This window comes from Marmota monax, unplaced genomic scaffold (genome assembly GCF_021218885.2).
Source record: "Marmota monax isolate L192 unplaced genomic scaffold, Marmota_monax_Labrador192_F-V1.1 WCK01_AAM20220418_F8-fsc00077, whole genome shotgun sequence".
Taxonomy (NCBI): domain Eukaryota; kingdom Metazoa; phylum Chordata; class Mammalia; order Rodentia; family Sciuridae; genus Marmota; species Marmota monax.
Genome location: NW_026694610.1, coordinates 765,800 through 787,726, shown reverse-complemented (window position 1 = coordinate 787,726; position 21,927 = coordinate 765,800). Strand labels below are relative to the sequence as shown.

Sequence of the window (21,927 nt, the reverse complement as noted above, 5' to 3'; positions counted from 1 at the left end):
CTGTTGGATCTTTTTGGTGGTCTCAGCTTCCTTTCCCAGTGCTATAGAAAGTCAGGCTTGTCTGGGGACACTGGCCTTCTCCCCTGCCATCTATCACATTTAAAGAGGTAACTGCATCTCCACTTTGACTCAGTGAAACACTTCTCCCATCAAAGGTTTTGATCACGTGGTCATAAAGGCGTTCCCAAAGCCCACAGAACATTCTGAGATTCTCAAATTCTAGGGAAGGACCCCCAGTAGTTCCTGAGGAAGTACCGGCATCCAGCAGATGGTGGTAGTTTGCACATCATCCAGCAGATGGCGACAGCTCACAGATGTTCAGAGCAGGAAGAGCCACCAGCATCTGTCTGGAGTACGTGATTTTGAGATGAAGGCAAGATGGAGAAGCTCCATCATGTTCTAGATGGTGGACTCCTTTCGGGGTTAACTAGTCCCAGCCTAAATAGGAGAGGTCAACTAATTTTGTATTTTAGTTTTTGAAACCAAAGGAAACATTTACAAGAAAAAAAAGAAAAAAAAAGACACTTCTTCAGTGATTTGAAACCTTGGTGACATCTTATAATGAATGTTGTGTCCTAATGATACATAGAATTGACAGGATGAACTTATTTAATATAAAATTAAGGGTCTTCAAATTCAGAAAGAACTATAACAATGAAGATAAGAGACAAGAAAGCTACAAACCATTCGAGTTCAGTCAGCCCCTCTCCTTTCTTCTTTGAATATCAACAGTGGTTCAAATTGTTTTCATTTGAAAACTGTTCTGATAATACCCAAGAAAGAAAAGAATCTAGTTCTGAGCCTACAGTGTTATCTTACTTGTTGAAGCACTCATTCACACAGAGATGCGTATTTAATGCTGGTTTATACTCAGCAATTTCTGGGTACAATAGGGTGTTAGTAGTAAACAAGACAGCCAGTGTCCCCACTGTCGTGGAGCACACATGTGGGGAGATCTGCATCAGCCAGGAAGTAAATAATAAAATCAATGTGTCACATTATGTTACATATGTAATGTGATGTCTGTAATGGTAAGGGATAAGGGGAACAATGAGGGGTCAATAGGATACGGAGGATGGAGGGAGCTGCTCTTTGGTACAAGGCTATCCAGCAAGGCTTCTCTTAAAAAGTGTTGAGCCGAATCCTTCCATGTGACAGACCAGCAAGTGCAAAGGTCCTGGAGGGAGTGGGAGCAGGCTTGGTATATTTTAGAAACAGAAAGAAGGCTCATGTGGCAGGAACATAGTAAGTGGGAAGGAGAATGATGGAAAATGAGGTCAGAAAGTTAGCCAGAGGACACAGCATGCGAAACTTACAGGTCCTGGTGAGGACTTGGGATTTTGTTGTAGATTAGGGGGAAATATTTTGAAGCTGTGAACAGCCAAATGACATGAAATGGCCTCTATTTTAAATAGGACCACTGTGACAAGGCATAGAAATCAGTGACAAAGAAGGAGCTCACTTGGGAGGTGATTTTATACTGCTTCAGGGAAAACAGATATGAAAAGGTATAGAGTCCAGCCAAAATTGGAGATTTGGGGACCAGCAGGTAGCTTAAGGGCCTAGCCAAACTTGCCCTGGTTCAAGTCAGGAACTGAGATATCCCCCATGACACGACCAGCTCTGGGGTCCCAGAGTCACCACGAATGTTAGATCTGTGGCACTCTTAGGCCAACACTCTCCCTGCCTGCCGTGCCCCCTCTCTGATGCAGAACCCCGCTCTCTGCCTGCGTGGCCAGGCCGCCCCAGCTAGGGCAATGCCACGTCTCACCACCCACCTTGACGTCTCACTTATCGCCTTCTGGCTCCTCTTTAGAGCCACCTGACTCTGACTTCATGGTCCTGAGGGGAACTTTCTATATAACTTCCCTGAGATGCTTCTTTGCTGGCAAAATGCTACTTCTTTCAGCCAGAAGTACGGGATGGGATTCCTTTTCCTTTCTCCTATGTCAAAGAACACTTTCTGACACGGAACACTTGCTGGGTCCTGCTGCACACCGCAGGCCACATCAGGGACAAGCCTGCGGTCAGACTGCAGGCAGCCTGGGGGGTTGCACAGTGGTCCACAGAAAGCTGGTGATAAGCTGGAGAGAGGTTAAGAACTTTGGGGACCAGTATTCTAGATCATTCTATCGTAGTGTGTTCCCACAGAGTCTTTGGCTCATGTCTGTCACATATATGCCTTAAAGGCTGATTGAATGCCCCACATTATTTTGGGCACAATAAGAGAGCAATGTTCAGCCAGGTCTGGGGGTAGGATCCACCCCCCACCAGGGCGCACTTGGAAATGTCTAGGTGGTGTACGGGCTCAGAAGGCTGAGACAGGAGGATCGCGAGTTCAAAGCCAGCCTTAGCAATGGAGAGGTGCTAAGCAACCCAGTGAGACCCTGTCTCTAAATATAATACAAAACGGGGCTAGGGATGTGGCTCAGTGGTTGAGTGCCCCTGAGTTCAATCCTCAGTACCCCCTCCCCACAGCTGGTTATCACAGCTGGAGGGAAGGTGTTACTGGCATCTAGTACACAGGGGCAGAAGATGCTGCTGAACATGCTACACCTCGCTGGACAGGCCCCCACATCAAAGAACTGGCCAACCCAAAATGTCAACAGTGCTGAGGTGGAGAAGGTACAGAAATAACATTAGGAAACCTGCCCTCTGCTCAAAATAAAATGGCAGTCAGACTGGAAAATTAACTGACACCAGAAACAACAAACCAACCTGAAGGATTTGCCAAACGTTTTTGGATTGCAACTCACTGTAAATGTATAAAATGTCTACTGTGTCCCAGTGCACACAAACATGAAGAAGGGTTTGTGTGAATGGGCACATGTCTGGCAGAACAGTTCCTGCCATTGCCAAATGCAGAATTTCATGTTTTCACACTGTGTGGCTCCACTTTTCGAAATGGGGTTATGCTCACTGAATTATTTTTTGATTTGTTCATGTGTTTCCAGTCTGTACTTTAAATAATCCTGAATCAAGTATCTAAGGAAGTTGTAGTGTTTTTTTTTTTAATAAATCATTTATTAGCTCTGAAAGGCACAGAGTAAGGGAGTGTTAGTTACATAAGTCGCTGTAAGGATCAGCCATCTCAGCCATTGATGTCTCATATTGTTACTTTTGCTAAATGGCTTTTGAAGAGAACTGAAGCAGTGCTTGTCCCCAGGGTTCATGATGACATCCAGTGCCTAAGCACTTGTATGACTACCTGTACTAACACCGTGTGAATATAAACCAGGTGTTCTTCGGCACAGAGGAGGCACGTGGCTGGTTTTGTGGGTCAGGGAACTGGGGGACAGGTCTGCAAAGGTTTTATCATGAGACAACATTGGAGATGACCAGTAAAAGTTGAGTGGGATTTCCCCCAAAGGAATAGAAAGAGGAGGATCCAGGTAGAGGGTTTTGTGTTGAGGAGGGCGTAGAGAGCACGCAAAGGCATTGCCAGCTACCAGCACATAGAGGGGGCGCAGGGAGAAGAAGCCCAGCCTGTGCTCTGCTCTTAGGCTAAAGTGAAGCCACACCTGCAGACTGTTGCTCTCTGACTCCTCCCTGCCCAAGGGTAAAGGACACCTCTTTAGTCTGATGCTCAGTCTTCCACGATCCTGCCCCAGCCAACCCCTCTAGCTTCATTGCTCCTGATTCCACAACAGGAGCCCTCCACAGATGCTAGACCACTTGGACCAGCAGTCTCCAGAAGTCCACATGCATGTCCATCTCCTCCTCTTTTCCCATTCAGTAAGTTCCATCAAGCTGTGTTTTCTCAAGTTGCTAGTTCCAAACCACTGCAGAAACTCTTCCATCAGAAAGCAACCTGTGGTGAACCCACCACGTGATTCTGTTTATTATTCAGACAGTGAATTCTCCTCTTAGCAGTTCATGAGTTTCTCTCTGATGGAGGGTGGTTTTGTGATGCTTCACTGCTTACAAACCCTTAGCGGCAACTGTAGATCCTCCTCTCTCACAGGCTGGCCTTAATCAATATGCCAAGAGTTATTTGAAAATGAGAACAGATTACTCTTGTTTCTATTTCTTTTGAAAAGGTTTCTTGGGCACAAATTAATCTCATGACCAGAGAGAGGCCAGCTTGCTCCTGTCACAGACTACCTTTGGGATTTTCAATTTTCTGTTGGGCATGAGTGTGGATCACAGTGAGGACTTAAGCCAGGCTTCTTTCCCTCACATGAGATGGTCTCCAGTTCATGTCAATATGGACAAAGTCAGAGTGGTTTTCTTTATGGAAGGTTGTGGATGGGATGCTCCCTGGCTTAGATGCCACTCATCTGTTCCACCTGCAATGAAGATTCTTGTCCATCAGAGCCATGCCAGCTTTTAGAATGCAAGTTTACTCAATGCATTTGAATATACAGTTAGTTGTTCCTCTGGATCCATAGATCCTTCATCTGTGGATCTGAACAACCACAGATAGAAAATATTTGGAGAAAGAAACTGTATGTACTGAATGTGTTACAGATCTTTTCTTCCCATTATTCGCTAAAAGATACAGTCTAACTTCTATTTATGTAGCATTTATACTTATTATATAGCATAAGTAATATAGACACATTCAAGAGGATGTTTGTAGGTTATATGCAAACATGACACCATTCTATGTAAGGGACTCAAGCACCCATGGATATCAAAATTCAATATCTGGAACCCATCCCCACTGGATACCCAGGGATGGCTGTATTTTTAAATTGCTGATATTTAATCCATGTGCAAAATGATTTGAAGAAATTTTTATATACACACATACACATACCTTAATTAAAAAGAAGTAAGATGATAACAAGCCAAGTAGAAATAGGGGACATAAATACATCAAAACTAGAGAGAGACAGTCACATAAGCCCTGGATGTCTCTAAACTCTGAGTCTCCAATAAGCAAAGAAATCGAGCTCTTACAGAACTCTGAATGTTCTACCAAAGGATACAAACAAGTTTTTCACTGAAAATAATTTTTTCTGGATAGAATAATGAGAAGAAATTACCAAATGAACTGAAACATAAGGAATATCAAGTGTGATACCAAACAGTGAGTTTCACAGTGGTTTTATCTTAAACAAAGATATACTTTTTGCATGCCTAGATTTTACTGACCCTAGTAAAAAATTAAGGGTGTCGGTTTGAATTATCGTTGATTGATGGTGTTTCTGCAAGGGTTATTGAACTTGGCAGAAGGAAACTATTAGAAAACGGGAAGCATTGATGATTAGCATGTTCCTTGGGATTATTCAGCAAGTTCTTTTTGTATTTTTTAGAAACCACCACCTACTTCACATTGTGCTGTTGAAACCAGAAATTGTTTTCATTTAGCCCACAATTCAAAGTGATAAATCTATAGTATCTTGATTCTTTTGGGTTCAGACACTGTCTCTAAAAGGTCAGCCATCCTTCACCTTCCTCATTTGTTATACTAAGTCAAACACCATCTAGATAAACCACTTCCTGAATAATGGGTTTCAACACCAAATATTTCTTGGCTTGCTCAACTCATCTTCTATTCAGGAATCACCATCTTGAATCCTAAAGGTTTGGTTTATAGAGTAGAAATGTCAATCCTTATCTAGGTGTAGACCTCCTCATTTTTGTTAAAACAATTCCTTTCTGTCTGTAGCATTCCCCTCCCCCAGTTCAGAAAAGGTTTGATGTTCTATTTCTTTATTTTTAGGGTGTATATCTTCTAATTAATTAATTTATTTGACATATAATAACATATTTTCATGGAATAGAGGGTGATGACTTGGTATATGTACACAATTGATCAAGTCCAGATAAGCATCATTTTTTTTCTGCTAGGAATTTTTGACCTTCTCTCTTTTATATAAAATATAATACATTGATGTTAACTGTAATCATCCTACTGTGCTACTGAACCCTAGAACTTAGGTGTGTTTTTATATTTTTCATTCACATTTGTTTCCGTTATTCTGGGGATTGTCAAAGACATGACTATAATCCCTTAGTTTGGACCTGGTTCTCCATCATTTTCTCTCAGATATTTTACATCATTGACATTTTTTCTCAGTATTCTGGGAGAACTTAGAATTCATACCCGATTCATGTTTCTGAACTATGGATTATGTTCCTTATTATCTGAGGTGGGAATACTTATCTCCTAATAAAATTCAGGCTTTATTACACTGATTTCTTTGCATTAAAGTCTTTTAAGCATACTGAAAAATACCAGGAAGACCTGTGTACCGTGACCCAACTTTGCTGAATTTTAACTCTGCCGTATTTTCTTTAGTGTTACAGAAATAAAACATTACAGAGATGGGGTGGCCTCAGGGTATCTCATAGCTCCATTCACTTTCTCCTTCCTGAGAGGAGCTTGTATTTGGTATCTACCGTTGGTACAAGTATCATCCTTGTCCTAATATGCACATATTTATTGGTAAACTCTGTGGTACTGTTTTGAATGTTTTAGCCTTTGTGATAAATATTTGACATGCCACATATTCTTTGCAATTAAATTTATCCATAAACTTATTTTTTTTTACTTTTAAGTTGCATGATAAAGTTGATGCCCCTTCAGTGCTTTATAGTGTTCTACCATGTGAACCTATCACAGTTTATTAATGAGTTATCTTGACGTTGGACATTTATGATGTTTCAGATTTTTGCCATGGCCAACAATATTGCAGTGAACAGTCTTGTGTTTCCTTGTGGTTGTGTACAGAGCTTCTCTTGAGCATGTGCTCAGAACAGGAATTGCCAGGTTGTGATGATTATACACATCTTCAGCTGCGCTACCTGTCAAAAACTCATTCTGCAGAGTGTTTGCAGCAGCCTCTACCCGCACTGGCAGTGTGCTCACAGTTCCTGTTCTACATGCTTGTTAACACTCGGTGTTATCAGACTGCTAAATGTGATCAGTCAAGTGAAAATAGAATAATGCATCACTCTTGTTTTGATTTGCCTTCCCCATTTCTTTCTTTTCTTTTTTGGCACTGGGAATTGAACCCTAGGGTTCTCTATCACTGCATCTCCAGCCCTTTGAATTTTTATTTTTAGGCAGAGTCTCACTAAGTTGCCCAGGCTGGCTTCAAACTTGCAATTCTTCTGCCTCAGCCACCCAAATTGCTGGGATTACAGGTGTGCGCTATCATGCTGTGCTACCTTCCCCATTTTTAAAATTTCCTATGAGTTGACTATATAGCTTTTCCAATTTCATTGATATATACCCATATATTAATTGAATGTGTAGTATATTACTGAGATACTAATCCTGAATCAACAACCTATGTGTTGCAAACATCTTCTGCTAGTCTGTTACTTCTTTCAATTCAGTTGTAATACCCATTATTGAATAGAAGTATTTTAATTCAAAGTAGTCAAGCATCTCAATTTTTCTCCTTTATGATTTATGTTTTCTGGGTTTTGTATGATTGTAAGGTTTTGGCTTTTTTCACTACTATTTCTTTCTTTAGATCATGAGACAATATATATTTTGTTTTGTTTCTAAAGGCTTAGTTTTTTTCTTTTTATATTTAGGATCTTAATCTAGGACTTACTTTCAGGATGGAGAACCTAATTTAATATTTTTTTTCCAAATAGTTGTCTAGTTTCCCCAGCACTAATTATTGAGTCCCTTATCTTTCCCCCCATTGATTCGTAATGATATCTTTCTGGTATATTAGATCTCCATATGTTTTCGGACCTGTTTCTGGCTTCTCTAGTTTGCCAGTTTCTTTATCCTTACTTCGGTAGCACAATGTCTTAACCTCTACAGCTTGTTGAAGCCAGGATATCTGGTAGGTAATTCCAGTCTGCCTGTTCTTCCAAAATCGCCTCTTCTTTTCTTGATCTTTGACTCTTCAATTGAAACATTTTAATCAGTTTTTGAATTCCATAAAAAGTCTTGTTGGAATTTTAAAAATCAGAATTATATTGAATTTTTAAGTTAATTTTAGAGGAACTGACATCTTAATGACATAGAATCATCCAATCTATGACCAGGTTATAGCTCATTTGGAGTTTTTAAGAGCAACATAATAATTTTTTCCATAAAGATCCTTTCTTCATAGCTTTCATTAGATCTATTCCCAAGTCTGTTGTATTTAAAAGTCCAGTTAAATTTTTTAAATCATTTTTAAGGTATTGTTTAAATCTTACATATCCTTACTAGTTTTTTTTTTTTTGGTCAGCATGGCCTATCAATTACTAAGAGAGATACTTTAAAATTTCCCATAGAATCTCCTTTACCTCTCCTTTTTTTTCTTGATATTTATGTAAAGTTGTAATATTAGTTAAAGTTTGGAATCACTTATTTAGAATATTCCTGGTGATTCTTTTAATTCATTATCACTAATGATGCTTTTATTTTCTCCCTTGAGGTTGATGTTGTTCAATACTAACATAGAAACGAAGCTTTCTCTTATCTTTTGCCTGGAATGTCTTTAACATTCTTTTACTTTTGATCTTTCTGTCCTATGTTTTAGGAACTTTAGGTTTTTAGCATCACATAGCTCAAATTTTAAAAATCCAGTCTGACAAACATGGTCTCAAATGATATTTATTCCATTTACCATTATTATAAATATCAACGTGTTTAGTTTTTTTTTCTTTGATCTTATTTTGCACTATTTACTCTACCTTATCCATTTTTTTACTGGACTGGGAGGATTTTTTTAACCTGTTCTTTCCCTATTTTCTCTAGGATTTGCTATACTGTTTAGTCCTTCTTTCTTCTCTCTTGGGATGAAATTGTAAATTCTTTTATTTACTATCTATAAACTGATAACTTCCAAATTTTAACAGTTAAAAGTTACTCAACATCTGTTTCCATTCTTTCAAACACCAAAAGGAACTTACCAGCTTTAATTTGGTTCCGTTCATCTTCTCTTACTCAGAGCTTGTCACTCTTTTCTTCTACCTTGTGTTGTGGTTTGGACATCCCCAAAAGCTCCTGTGTCACTGCAGGAATGTTCAGAGGTGAGATGATTAGAGCTGTCACCAGATCAGTCTAACCTGGACTGAACGGACTGACCGGATAGTAATTGTAGACAGGCGGGTGACTGGAAGAGGTGGGTCCGCGGAGGCATGTGTGCCCTGGCGCGGTTCATTCTTCCCTGTGGGCCTTCCCTTTGTCTGTCTTCCTCCAGGTTGCCAGGAGCTAGCTGCTTTCCTCCTCTGTTCCCTTCTGCCATGATGTCCTGCCTGACTTCAGGCTCTGGGGCTGGAATTGACTGAGACGGGCTGAACATCTGAAAACAGGACCCCAAATAAACTCCCCAGCCCCCAAGGTGTTCTCGTCTGGTCTTCTGGTCACCGTGACACATTTAGACTTTTTAGAGCAGTCGTGCTTGTGTAGATCTATCCATACATTACAGTGTCCTTGCCCACGCCTCTGCGTCTTGTTCTTGCCTTCTTCTTGAAGCATATTCTTCCATAAACCTTTGAAGGTCCTTTACTAGTAAACTCTCAGGCTTTGTGATCTTGTCTTTGTTTTACTCTTGGCATTGAGAACAATCATTTAATTGAATATAGAACTTTGTTTTGGTTACTATTTTTTCTTAACAGTTGGTATCAAAGGACTGAGGGATGGGAGGGTAAAAGAGTGTCTAGTTTGAAGAGTTTGCCCATCAGAATACCTAAAGGGAACTGAACCACAGTGGGGGCCCATGTGAGGCCATCTTAAGGACCACAGGGAATCCACAGCGACACTGGTGCTCACTCAGAGCACAGCAGCCGTCCTCTTGCAGGTGCACGTGTCTCTCTCCCCACTGGATTGTGAGCCCCCCGAAGCTGAGTCTCCCCTTTCTTTATCATCACAGTCTTCCTGCTCTAGTCTCTGTTTCCCAAATGCAGGGTGTGAACTGAACCCACACTTACAGTGAGCCCACTGGAGGTCACGCGGCAGATGTCAAACTTTGTATTAATATCGCTCTCCCTCCTACATGATCCATCTGCTTTTCTACATGGTCAATCCCTTCAGCATACAAACCCTACTCACAGAAAAGTTTCCTTCCCCACAACCCACCCCCTACCATCCCATTTCGTTGCTTTTCTTCAAGCTATAATTATGGTCTATTATTTTTTGGTGTGTTAATCAGCTTGCCATTACTATGACAAATACCGGAGATAACAAACTTAAAGGAGGAAAGGTTTGTTTTGGAACATGGTTAAGAGGTTTCAGTCCATAGTTACTTGGTCACATTGCTTTGGGCCTGCAACAGTTCAATACATCATGGCAGAAGCAGAAGAAGCAGGGGAGGCTGTTTGGAAGCAACAGGGAAGGAGAAGAGAGAGAAAGTCTAGGGTCTGAGTATTCCCTTTAAGGCAATGCCCCAAGTAACATAACTCCCTCCCACTAGGCCCAACCTGTTAAGGGTTCCACCTCCTCCCAATAGCCCCAGAGGCTGGGGACCAAGCCTTTCATATATGGGCATTTGGGGGACACTTGACATTCAAACTATAACTGTTTCATTCACAGTAACCACTGTTTTTTTTTTTAACTCTTTATCCTTCCACCCACTCGAGTCTGCTTCTACCCCCACCAATCGTGTGAAGGTCACCAATAGTTTCCATTTTTTTCCAAACATAAAATCATTGCATGAACCCATCACATGCCATTAAATTTCATTTAAAAGTGTTGAAATGATAATGAACATTCTTATACCTGACTTTTCTTAGGATAAAATCCTATTAGTAGAATTACAAAATCAAATAACTCGAACACTTGATATATACTGCCAAATGATCCCAGAAGGAGGAGGGGAGATCACTTTTAAAATCATATCCTCCTGATGCTATGGGCAATTGCTTTCTGCCATTAATGATTAGTTTACAGTCACTACCAAACTCCTAGTAAAAATGACTGTGGGCTGGGGTTGTGGGTCAGTGGTAGAGCGCTTGCCTAGCATGTGTGAGGCACTGGGTTCGAGTCTCAGCACTGCATATAAATAAATAAAATAAAGGTCCATTGACTTATTAAAAAAAAAAAGACTGAGTAGATACTTAGAGTTTCTACCAGATTACAACTAGGGACCTTGAACAATTACTTTACTTTTAGAGTATGCAGAGCACCTGCAGGAAGCTTTGGCTCTTATGGAGAACATTCCTTCACTCACTTCTTTAATAGACATAATGAGTGTGTCCTGTATTCATAATGCTGGATCCCAATGTGAGACATTTAGAAATGCTTTAATTGCCTGTCAAAATTTTACACTGCCCACCCCACCTCCAGTCCTGTGATATTGCCAGAGAAAATTGAGAGTGAATTATTTTCCATTGCTCTCAAAAGTTACAAAGACTGCAAGCCTGAAATTTTCAGCACACCACAATGAAGATATAGCCATAGTCTTTTCTTCTGTGCTCACAGCCACGTTTTCCATTATGCAGTGCCTGAGTCCCTGCCATTCGGCAGGCAGCAGAGAAGCAGGTGCATCACACCTTGGTTTCTGGCCACCTGCTTAACCTTCCACAGCCATTAGAGGAGCAGGGAGCCTTGCAGAGAAAGACACTATGCTTGGTTGACTGGTTGATGTTCTTTAAAAGACAGCGCCCCACAGGGTTTATGCACCATTAGCACTTCCTCTGCATGTGCATACATACAAATAAAGAAATCCGAGGAGCTTTAAGGTGAGGGCTCTGGAAGTCATTTGGTGCCTGGAGTGCCATTCTTGGTCAATGGCCATATTACAGTTTTGCAAAGCATGTGAGCAGAAAGGAAGAGCCCTTCCTATGGTAGTACTCAGAACTGCTCTCTTCCAGCAACCCCACCTCTACCATAGAAACATACCCTTGGATTAATTAGCTTTTTTCATATTGAGAGGGAATGATTTAGGAAAATTGGTTGGAAAAAAAACAAGAACAAGGGAAACCATGAAGCTTCTTTGTGGTCTCTCTGGGCTCTGGGCTGCTGAGGCAGGTGTTGTGCAGGCCTTCCTCATGCAGAAATAGAAACCCCACCCTGTGGTCCTCAGGGGCACAGTGGGGCTCTTGTGACTTACCCACTCCACATGCACCCAGTTGCCATATTTCCAGCTGAGATAGAGAGGATCTAATTGAGTTGTTCAGTCACCATCTGTTTCAGTTAGCAATGAATTATTTCAGCTTTCATAACCACCTTCACTGCCCAAGAAAATGTAGAGGGAAGAGGAGTTCTAGCAGACTTTTACTTACATCTTAGTGACCCAAACCCTCTTGACTCCTCCCTCAACCTTGATGCAGAGGAGGCCCAGAAATCTAGTATGCACCTTCCCTGTTCTCTGCAACAGAAGCAGGCGAAGGGGTTGGTGCTGGAATATCTGCCTACCTCCCAGTATGCAGCAGAGCTTTCCATACCCAGCCTCTTTAAAATGGTCATTATGGATATGGTTGTTTTATGCTAGCACATAGATCTATTTCATCATATTTTTGGCCACAGAGCAATCCTGGCTTCACATAAAGCAGACAGCCCAAGCCAAAGCAGCTTAAGGCAAAAGGGACACTTGGAACATCAACTCCAGGAAGGGCTCTGAGTATGGATTATTTTCCAGGAAAACTCTGCAGAATGATTTCCTTAACATCCTGGAAAGGATAATTAATGGCCTTCAAGCTCTCTGTGTGGTTCCTCCCGTGGCTGGACTTTGGTTTTTAGAACCTGGATGAAGCTGCTGTCAGATTTGCAGATTATGTTTCAACTCTTCCACAAGTTCACTCTATTGCCCGTAACTTTTAAAAGTTCCTACTGTGTGCCAGGAGTGAGTGAGGTTGTAATGGTACCAGATGGACAATATTACTTTTCTTAAGGATTTTACAATCTACTGGGAAAGTCTCACTTTTGAAATCATCATGCAAATAAACAGGTAATTGCAGAGTCAATGCTATAAAGGAAAGAACAGTGAAAACATTCCAGAGGGAACTCATCCTTATCTGGAGTAAAGGGAAGAAAATATTTTGAGCAGAGATATTAAAGAATTTTTAAAAACAAAGGGACAGCATAAGATTTCCAAATATAGGGACCAGTAAATGAAAAGTTCCTGAGATAGAAGAAAATTTGATGTCTCCAAGAATTTGTAGGAAGAATGGAGCAGGGTGAGAAAGACTACACTGGTGTGAGATGAGACTAGCTGATAGATTCAGTCACACAGGGTCTTTGAGAGGACCCAGGCCACAGTTCTTATCTGTCAATATTCTATCTAACCAACCAGACCCAGTTTCTGTCCAAGATTTACTGTCTAATGGGGAACCCTTCCTCTCCAACCATTCTTTTTTTTTTTTGGTACCAGGGATTGAACTCAGGGTCACTCAGTCACAGAGCCACCTCCTTAGCCTTATTTTGTATTTAGAGACACTAAGTTGCTTAGTGCCTTGCTTTTGCTGAGGCTGGCTTTGAACTCTCGATCCTCCTGCCTCAGCCTCCTGAGCCACCTCTGGGATTACAGGCGTGTGCCACTACACCCAGCTCTCCAAGCATTCTTGATACTGGTGGGTGTTTTGGACCTTGAGGAAGCAGAGTCAGCAGGACTTTTCCTCTTTTCCCGCTTTCAGAATGCATTAAGAAATAAGAAAGCACAATTAGACAGAATTGGATGCCATCGTTATTTGTGATAAAGGCTGAGTCAGAAGACATAGTTTATCCTAAGAGCCACAGTGGGTTTGCGGGCTTATTTCTGCCCAGCCCAGACTCTGGGACAGGACACTGAGTGTGGACTTGCACAGGGGTCCCCCTACCCAGGTCACAGCTTTCCTCTGGTTGAGGAGAGGGAAGGCGAGAGGGAACAAATTTGTCCCAAATTCCTCTTCCCTCCTCTAAATCCTTTGATAGAATCACCTCCCTTGGCTCAGAACTGTGGGCCAAATGCTTCCACACAGCAGCTTGATTACTGTCTCCACTTGGATAGGGAGGGAAAGGGGTTGGACAGGAACCCAAGAGGACTTAGGGAAACTCTGTCTTCACGATGGGAACTTCGACAGAGGGAAATAAGCGTTCCCCCCTCATGATGCCAAGAGCTGCTGAGAGAAGGACCAACCCAGCACTGCTGAATGAATATGGAATCGGATAAGGATAGGTTACATTTCCAGGAGTGTTAAACACAAAGCTACAGTCCCCGAGCATGTGATTTTTCTCACTGAACCAGCCTGTTTTTTTTTTTCTCTTTTTCATCCACGTAAGTAAAATGTTTATTTTTCAAACTTTGCCTGACGTGACAGATGCCTGCAACGTGTCTAAGTCAATATCATGGATTCTAGAGCAACAGAACATGAATGCCAGAAAGGGTCTCATGGGTCATGAAATCTAATCTTGTTCCTTATTTTTACGGACAACACGAGATTCAGAGAGATTAAGTGACTTAATCAAGATCACAGACCATTTGTGTCCCTCTCCTAACCTATTTGTATTCTATGACCAGAAACATTTCCAACTATTACCAAGTTGATACATCAGAGAGACTCACAATTTCTATGAAATCTGTTCTGTCTTCATAAAATAAAAGTCATCCTTCTATCTCCTAAAAGAATCCGTTTTGTTTATCAGTTTTTCTTACAGCAGAATAACCTCTGAATTTGTTTAGCATTCAGTCTGTGGTTGACTACTCTAATTATAATAAATGTCTCCTTTTTAATGTTCTCTTTTCCTAATTAACAAAGTGCCAAGTAGAAAGAGATAAAGCTATGCACTTTAATTACAATAACCTCAGGCTACTGGGAGAATTCTTATCACTAGATTAGACTGTACCTTCTGTGCTCACTTAAAAAAAAAAACATAGCACTGGTAAAAAAAAAAACTTCCTCTAAGCTGTGGATTTGAGACCCAAGGTGGTGAGGCCATCACCCACCGCCATCAGGAAGAAAGGACAGTGAGCTCGAATTCCAGGTTTCTTCAAGTTCATGCTGTCTCTGGTCCTTTTTGTGTTCATTATCTTCTTATTAAAAACAGAAAATGACTATTAGGCTGGATTCTTATGAGACATAGGGAACTATGGATGTAAAGAGGTCTAAAATATATGGTCCTTGTTCTCACAGGGTTCCTATTAGGTTGGTAAATATAAGAGCAGTATCCTAAGCCCAAGCGTCCAGGAAGTGTAAATGCCATCCTAACATGGCATTTACATCCCAAAACATGGTTTGTTTCATCAAGCTATGGAAGCTGTTTCCAAGCTCACAATTGGGGGCATACACCCATGGGTGGGCAGCTCCATCCAGGAGAAGATGAAGGGATGGCCTACAGGTCTTGATGGCTTCATATTTTTTAAAGCCACCTTTTTCCTCAGAAGGCTGTGATGTTCTCTTTTTTAAATGTCACTTGATTTTGATCTTTCAATGACACATTTTCAACTCTGTCTCCATAGAATGCAGGCTAACTGGAAGAATGGGCAGGGTCTATGTAAGGAGATGGGAGAGGGGACTAGACGGCAGTGTGGAGAAATCATTAACCACCATGTTGGGGTAGAGAAATAGAAGATGTATTCAGGAGGCAACTGCAGACCAGTTGGACCATAATATGGCTTTCAAAGAGAAGAAAAACAAGCCAGAAACACACTTTGGAGTCAGATCCTAAGTAGCATAATATAGTCAACAGAGAAACCAAGGATAAATTTTTACCCTGTTGTTTGCTATCTGTGTGCCTTTACTGAGTTATTTAATCTTTTTCTAAGGTTATATCTCCACATTGTAAATATGGCAGTAACAATACCAATTTAAAAGGATTTTGTGAGGATTCACAGAAACAGTATATGAAAATCTTCCAGCACACTGAAAACAATCAATGTATGCTAAATTTCAAGCCAGGTCTTTTACAACCTGCACAGTGTCTTCTGTGGGCAACTGAGAGTTAAGGAGTCTGATAGACCTTGGCTCTGAGGTCGCCTGGGCCAGTTTCGAAGTCTTTGATGTAAAGCAAGTTACTTAGTCTCCCTTAGCTTTAGTTTAGTTATGTACAAGATGGGAAAAATCATATTTATCTTGAAAGATCATTGAAAAATTTAGAAATGTGCTGTTAAGTTCCGAATGTACCTGGTAAGGAGGGAAAGACAGTAGGTTTCAATTAAAAAGATGATGGAGAAAGAGGGAGCCGAAAAGAGGAGTTTTTATCATGGAGATCCTCGAATTCTTGACCAAAGACCCTAGAACCTATCTCATAGGTAGTAGGGTGTTTTCTCAGATAGCATACCAGAAGATGAAGATGAAGAGAATCTTGACACTGATGAAAACCTGTGGGAGAATGTCAGGATTGTGCACAGGGCCAAGAGAACACCCAGGAAATAGAGAGACCAACCTACTGCTGAAAAAAGCCGGTTTCTTTACGTATGTGTTAGATAATTCTTCCACTACCGAGTGGATTCTTTCCTCTGAAATCCAAGAACTCTTGAATATATGAGAGACAGAAATGGAGAACGAGGAAGAAAGAGAGAAGACAGAGACGTAGAAAATGAGAGAGACCAGGAGAAAGGTAAAAAAGATACCAAGATGAGGAGAGAGAGGAGGAAGCTCTTCTCAAGGGGTTTCTTGCTTTTTGTGTAAAGACATCTGGTGCACAGCTGTGCTGCATGCAGGTGGCTGAGACGACACACATCCAGGTATAAATCTGGCATCGAAAAACTTCAATTTTCAGCTGACAGATGGGATATTTTAAATAAAACAGGGAATTACTGGGGAGGGTATGAGAACATCATCTCCCCTGTGTTTTCCCACCTCCACCAAGATGTTCCTGAACAACAAGAACAGCTCACTCCACCCTGGCACCAAATCATCAGCTGACCATGCTTCTCCCTTTTTGTCCAGGAGACACCTGGTTAGCACCATGACCCCTAACATTCTGTCTTTTCCTTAAGTTCCTTTTTCAATCTGCTTGCTGTTTTGCTTAGAAATGTGCTATCCTGAAAGTCCCCTAAATTTTTAACTCCCAATGTAATGATATTTGGAGTTGAGGTCTCTGGGAAGTGATTTGGCTGAGGAGGAGGCCCTTGTGAATGGGATTAACCTCATTCGAGAGGCCTGGGGACTCTTGTTTTGCTCTTTTGCCATGTGAGAACTGTCCATCAGACACTGGATCTACTGGTGCCTTGATCTTGGGCTTTCCAGCCTCCAAAACTGTAAGAAGTAAATACTGGTTATATATACACCACACAGCTTAGGTGTTTTTGTTTTAGCAGCCCAAACATATTAAGACAAGGAGAGTGATTTTATTTTTATGGAATACTTCATTAAGTTCAGTTGTTTTTAATGTCATATTTCCTTTTTTATAAAATCACCATGTTTTTTCCAGTCATATCAACACTAGACCTCTCTAACAGCTAATAGGCATCAGCAACCTGCCATAGTCAATCTCTCTTGCCAAAGTTTTGACTCTCCCAGAGGCTGCTACCTGGCATGCTCAGTTCACAGCTAGGCCTCCTGCTCACCCAGACCCCAAATGGAGGGTCTCTGCTGCAGCATTGGAAAGGCCTTTACCCCTAGTGGAGAGCTGCCTAGGTGCTGCCCAACTCCAGAGCTTGGTGGATCAGTGCATTCCATGAATGACAGCTGAACAAAAACATCATCTGCCCATCCCTTGGGAGACAATGGCTTGTTCTGTCCCCTAAGAATCTCTTTGAGCCACCTTCCTGTGCTGAAAGATCCCATTGTCCTGCTAAGAGCCATGGAAGTGGTTGTCTTTCAGGATGCACACAAGGCCTCTTTTTTTTTTTGCTGGATGTGAGAGTATTTATTATAATTTCCCTTCTTTGTTTTAAAGAACTTTTAATGGAATACTTCAAATATGAAGGCATATACATATAGAAGGTGTATATAAAATACCACCAACACTTGTGCATCCGGTGCCTGTCTTAAACAGAGTACTGCACAGCACTCCCTGCAACCCCTGCCTGTCCCTCCTTGTTCACATCCCTCTTGCAATCTCCGTGGGTTAGTTCTATGATTGTCTTTGCCTTAACCTTTCTTAAGAGTTTAAATTACACACATATGTATCCCCAAATAATACATAAAGTTTTACTTGTGGTTGACTTTAGCATATATATAGCATCAAATTGGATGTGTTCTTTTGTAACTTGCTTTTTTTTTTTTTGCATGAAATCATGTAAGATTAAGCCCTGTTGGTACATTAAATGCCTATTTTTTTTTCACATCCTTTGCTATACAGTACTCCATTCCATAGATAGACTGTAATTCATCTGTCCATTCTCTGTTAGTAGACATTTGGGATGTTGTTTTTTTTTTTTTTTCTTCTAAATAGCAATTTGGGGGTAATTCTTACTATCACTTTTTTTTTTTGGTGGATTGAACCCAGAGCTTCATGCTTGCTAGGCAAGTGCTCTACCCCTGAGCCACATCCCCAGTCCTGCTGTTATAAATTCTGATGCTGTGATATTGTGTTGCACATACCTGTAGAGCAGATATGTGTAAGAATTCTGTAGGTTGTGTAAGTTGTTGTGGGATTGGTGGGTGAAAAGGTATGAACATTTTTTGACTTAATATTAACTATTTCCAAGTGTTTTGTAAAATGGTTGTACCAGTTTACACATCTAACATGAGTCCCCGTGGATCCCATTCTTGGTAATATTTTTACTTCCCAACTCACATGTTTGTCAGCTTGTCAGTACAAAATGGCTTTTTTTCTGGTATTAATCAGTGTTTCCTGAATTACTTATGAGGGAAAGCATTTTTGCATTCCTCTGTCATTGATGCCTCCTCTATCTACTGCCTTGAATTCCTTGGATCCTGATCTACATAGTCAGGATAGATAATAGTGCAAAGGTGCAGGTTGACACAAGATGTGCTGCTTCTCTTTGTGAAGGCCCTGAGGAAGCAGGAAGTGGCCGTTATGGACCTCGTTACATCACAGACATGGGTGCTGGAGAGGATGATGATGGATTTGAAGACGACCTAGATCTGGACATTTCCTTTGAGGAGGTAACAGTCCTCTCTGTTCTGCAAACCCACAGACTTTAGCTTTCTTGCTGAACAAGGCAATGTAGCCAGTGGAGCATGAACATTTTACTTCAAACTTAAATTGACCCATTTGCTTTTAACACATGTTTATTTCCTCTGACTCTGAGGCTCAAGGAGAGCATAAATTAGTAGTAGAGAAGATCCAGCCATGCTGAAGTTCTTGAGACACCGCTGCCTGCTGATCTCACAATCTGGCAAAAACCTAGTTACATTTCCCACCAATGAAATTTTATAAAATCAGATATTTTAAGGAAATAATAATTCCTTGACAAATAGTGCATCTTTGTAATAATGTAGTAAGAACAGCTCACATAATCTCAGCATTACCACTGATTTTCTGAGTAATAAAAGGTACTTAAAATCTCCATGTCAAGTTCTTCATCCATAAATTGGGGTCAGTGCTTCTGCCCCATCTACATCTCAGGGTTTGGGGAAAGTACTAATAGTGACCATACTTTCAAGAATTCAGCAACCTCCACAGTAAAGCAGTCTAATTACCATGCTCAGTCTTTATGCTGAATTTTTTTCTTCTCTGGTTTTAGGTGAAACCACTTCCTGCTACCAAAGGAGGGAATAAGAAAGTATTGGTGGAAACTTCTCTGTCTGACCCCCAGTCCATTTCCAGACCTGCCCCCACTACCTCAGCATCTTTCCCCACAACTACCGTGGCTCTCCAGCCCACTCCAGCAGAAGGGAAGGGGAAGAAGGGTGTAGCCACGATGTCGAGGCTCTTTGAGAAGTCTTGTGATGAGATCCTCTGCCCTGCTGACAGCTTTTGTGTCAATGACTACACCTGGGGGGGCTCACGATGCCATTGCAACCTGGGCAAAGGTGGCGAGAGCTGCTCAGATGGTAGGTGCTCTGGGGGGAAATGTGGCAGTGATTGGGCCCCATGGAGAGCCAGATGTGAGCACTGTGATCCAAACATGTCTCCTTCTATTTCATTTGTAGGACAGGCCCTTTGCTCCTCATATTGGTCATTAAATTAGCTGAGCAAGGCAAATTGTGAAGCAACTTCCACTGCTTCTAATCGTAGAGTCCAGCTCCTGTGTGTCAGATGGGTAGTCCTTTTGGAACAGCCACCATTAAGTCATCTCAGTAGCACCTTGGAGAGGTGGGCTCTAGAATTGGCTCATCTCTACCAAGAAGCTGCTTTGCCAGAAGAACACGGGCATGAGGGTGACAAGGACCATAGTTGGGCCAATTTACATTACAGGAATGTGTAGCTGGAAAGTGATTGGCGGTTGTCTGAAAGCCTTCCATTTCTTTTTAGGGAAGCAAATACCAATCCCCCAAATCCAATAACTTCCCAACACTTTCAAAGTTCCAAGTCCCCAAGAGTGAGAACAGTAGGTATAAAAAGCAGAGAAAGGAAGACATAAGCTAAGTTGAAGAGATCAGCAAAGGCTTCCACATGATGGTAGCCAGGCAGGGGTGTATATTGATTTTTGCTTTTGAAGAAATGAGGCAACACCATCCTTTCATGTTGTCTTTTTGCTTTTCAGATATTCTTATTCAGTATCCTCAGTTCTTTGGCCACTCCTATGTAACTTTTGAGCCTCTGAAGAACTCCTATCAGGCATTTCAGATTACTCTTGAATTTAGGGTAAGGGGCATGAGTCGTCTGCTGCATGCTTATTTGGCACCCTAGAGCATCAAAAGGGAGATGGGGAACAGGCTGGGGAAGCAGGTGGAGGCATCCAAGATCAACCTGACACAGAGCCCGTCCTCTAACCAGATATAATAGGAGCAATGGGCACATTCGGGACAGTTAAAGGCCGAAGCCAAAGTGGGGTTAAGGGGGTGGGGGTAGTGTGTTACTGAACCACCGATCAAGTCAAGCACGAAGGTTCCCAGAGAGGATGCTGGGGTCCCAGCATAGCTGTCCATAGTCATGTCTCCTCCCAGCCAGGACTTCAGAAGTAACACTGCATGCTGTATTCCCAAATCCCCCTTAAAGAGAACCCTAGTGTCTGTCTTCATTGCAATGGCTGACACTGAACCTACAGAAAACAGTACTACCACCAGCCCCTCCCACAGCACATCTGGAGAACTTGACAGAGGCTCTCTGGTCTGAATCAGCTGCAGATCAGAACTCAGTCAGTTAGTTCAGCTTAAGTGATTCTTTTTAATACCTTTGAAAAAGCAAAGAGGTTTGAAGATCTGGAACAAGCCCCCCTTGAAGTACCTGCCACAGTATCCTCATCTAAGACAACCAGCAGGCTGATCAGACTGAAATTTTTTCTCTATCCTGGTCTCCCGGTAGTAAAAACCAAATGTGCATGTCTCCCAGGAAGGAATGAAGACTAGTAAAAAGAGTAAAGAAAAAAGTAGAATGCTCTTTGGTGACAGAAACTGGTGAGCGCTAGTGATGTGCTCACATGTGTGCACATGCGCACATGTCTTCTGGAGGTTCCGCAGCTGGGTCCACAGAGCCCAGGCAAGAGCCAGTGGGGGGCGGGGGACCTTCCTCTCACCTCCCTGCCATTTCTACACACTGCTTACATCACTACCCCCTGTTTAACAATATGCACTGAGCCTGGGAGTGAATTGGAGCCCACATGCTGGGCACGTTGGAGACAGGGTATGGCGGGCGCAGGCAGAATGCTGAGCTTGCATATTCCTGAGTGCGTCCAGATGGCGCCCCCTGGAGGAGGAGGCCATCACTGCTCATGTGGCTTTTCTTTGTGTAACAACAGGCGGAGGCAGAGGACGGCTTGCTTCTCTACTGCGGGGAGAACGAATATGGAAGGGGCGACTTCATGTCCCTGGCTATCATCCGACGCTCCCTGCAGTTCAGGTAACTCTTGCCCAAATCCCTACCAGTTTATTAAAATTCTCCTTACATTATATGACAAGTTCACAGAGTAAGTAAAATATAGAGAGGATGGACTCGTGTAGAAGAGGAGTGCCGAGCGGTTTCCCCAACACCGAGCGTCAGGACTTCAGGGTGCCTTTGAAAACCTGGGGTTTGGAACCTGCCGCCCCATTCACCCAGCAGCAGACAGCTCTGGTGCACCCAGCTCTGATGCAGCAGGAAGCCGGAGG

At 42.0% G+C, this 21,927-nt stretch overlaps 1 protein-coding gene across 1 annotated transcript in view; it reads left to right on the top strand.

Annotated features, from left to right (window-relative positions):
* Egflam (EGF like, fibronectin type III and laminin G domains) overlaps nt 1–21,927 on the top strand; it is a 174,171-nt gene that overhangs the window by 107,997 nt on the left and 44,247 nt on the right. The window contains exons 8-11 of the mRNA XM_046422288.2: nt 18,725–18,840; nt 19,422–19,731; nt 20,385–20,485; nt 21,579–21,679. Of these exons, the coding sequence (XP_046278244.1) occupies nt 18,725–18,840; nt 19,422–19,731; nt 20,385–20,485; nt 21,579–21,679 (628 nt within the window). The remainder of the gene's footprint in view (nt 1–18,724; nt 18,841–19,421; nt 19,732–20,384; nt 20,486–21,578; nt 21,680–21,927) is intronic.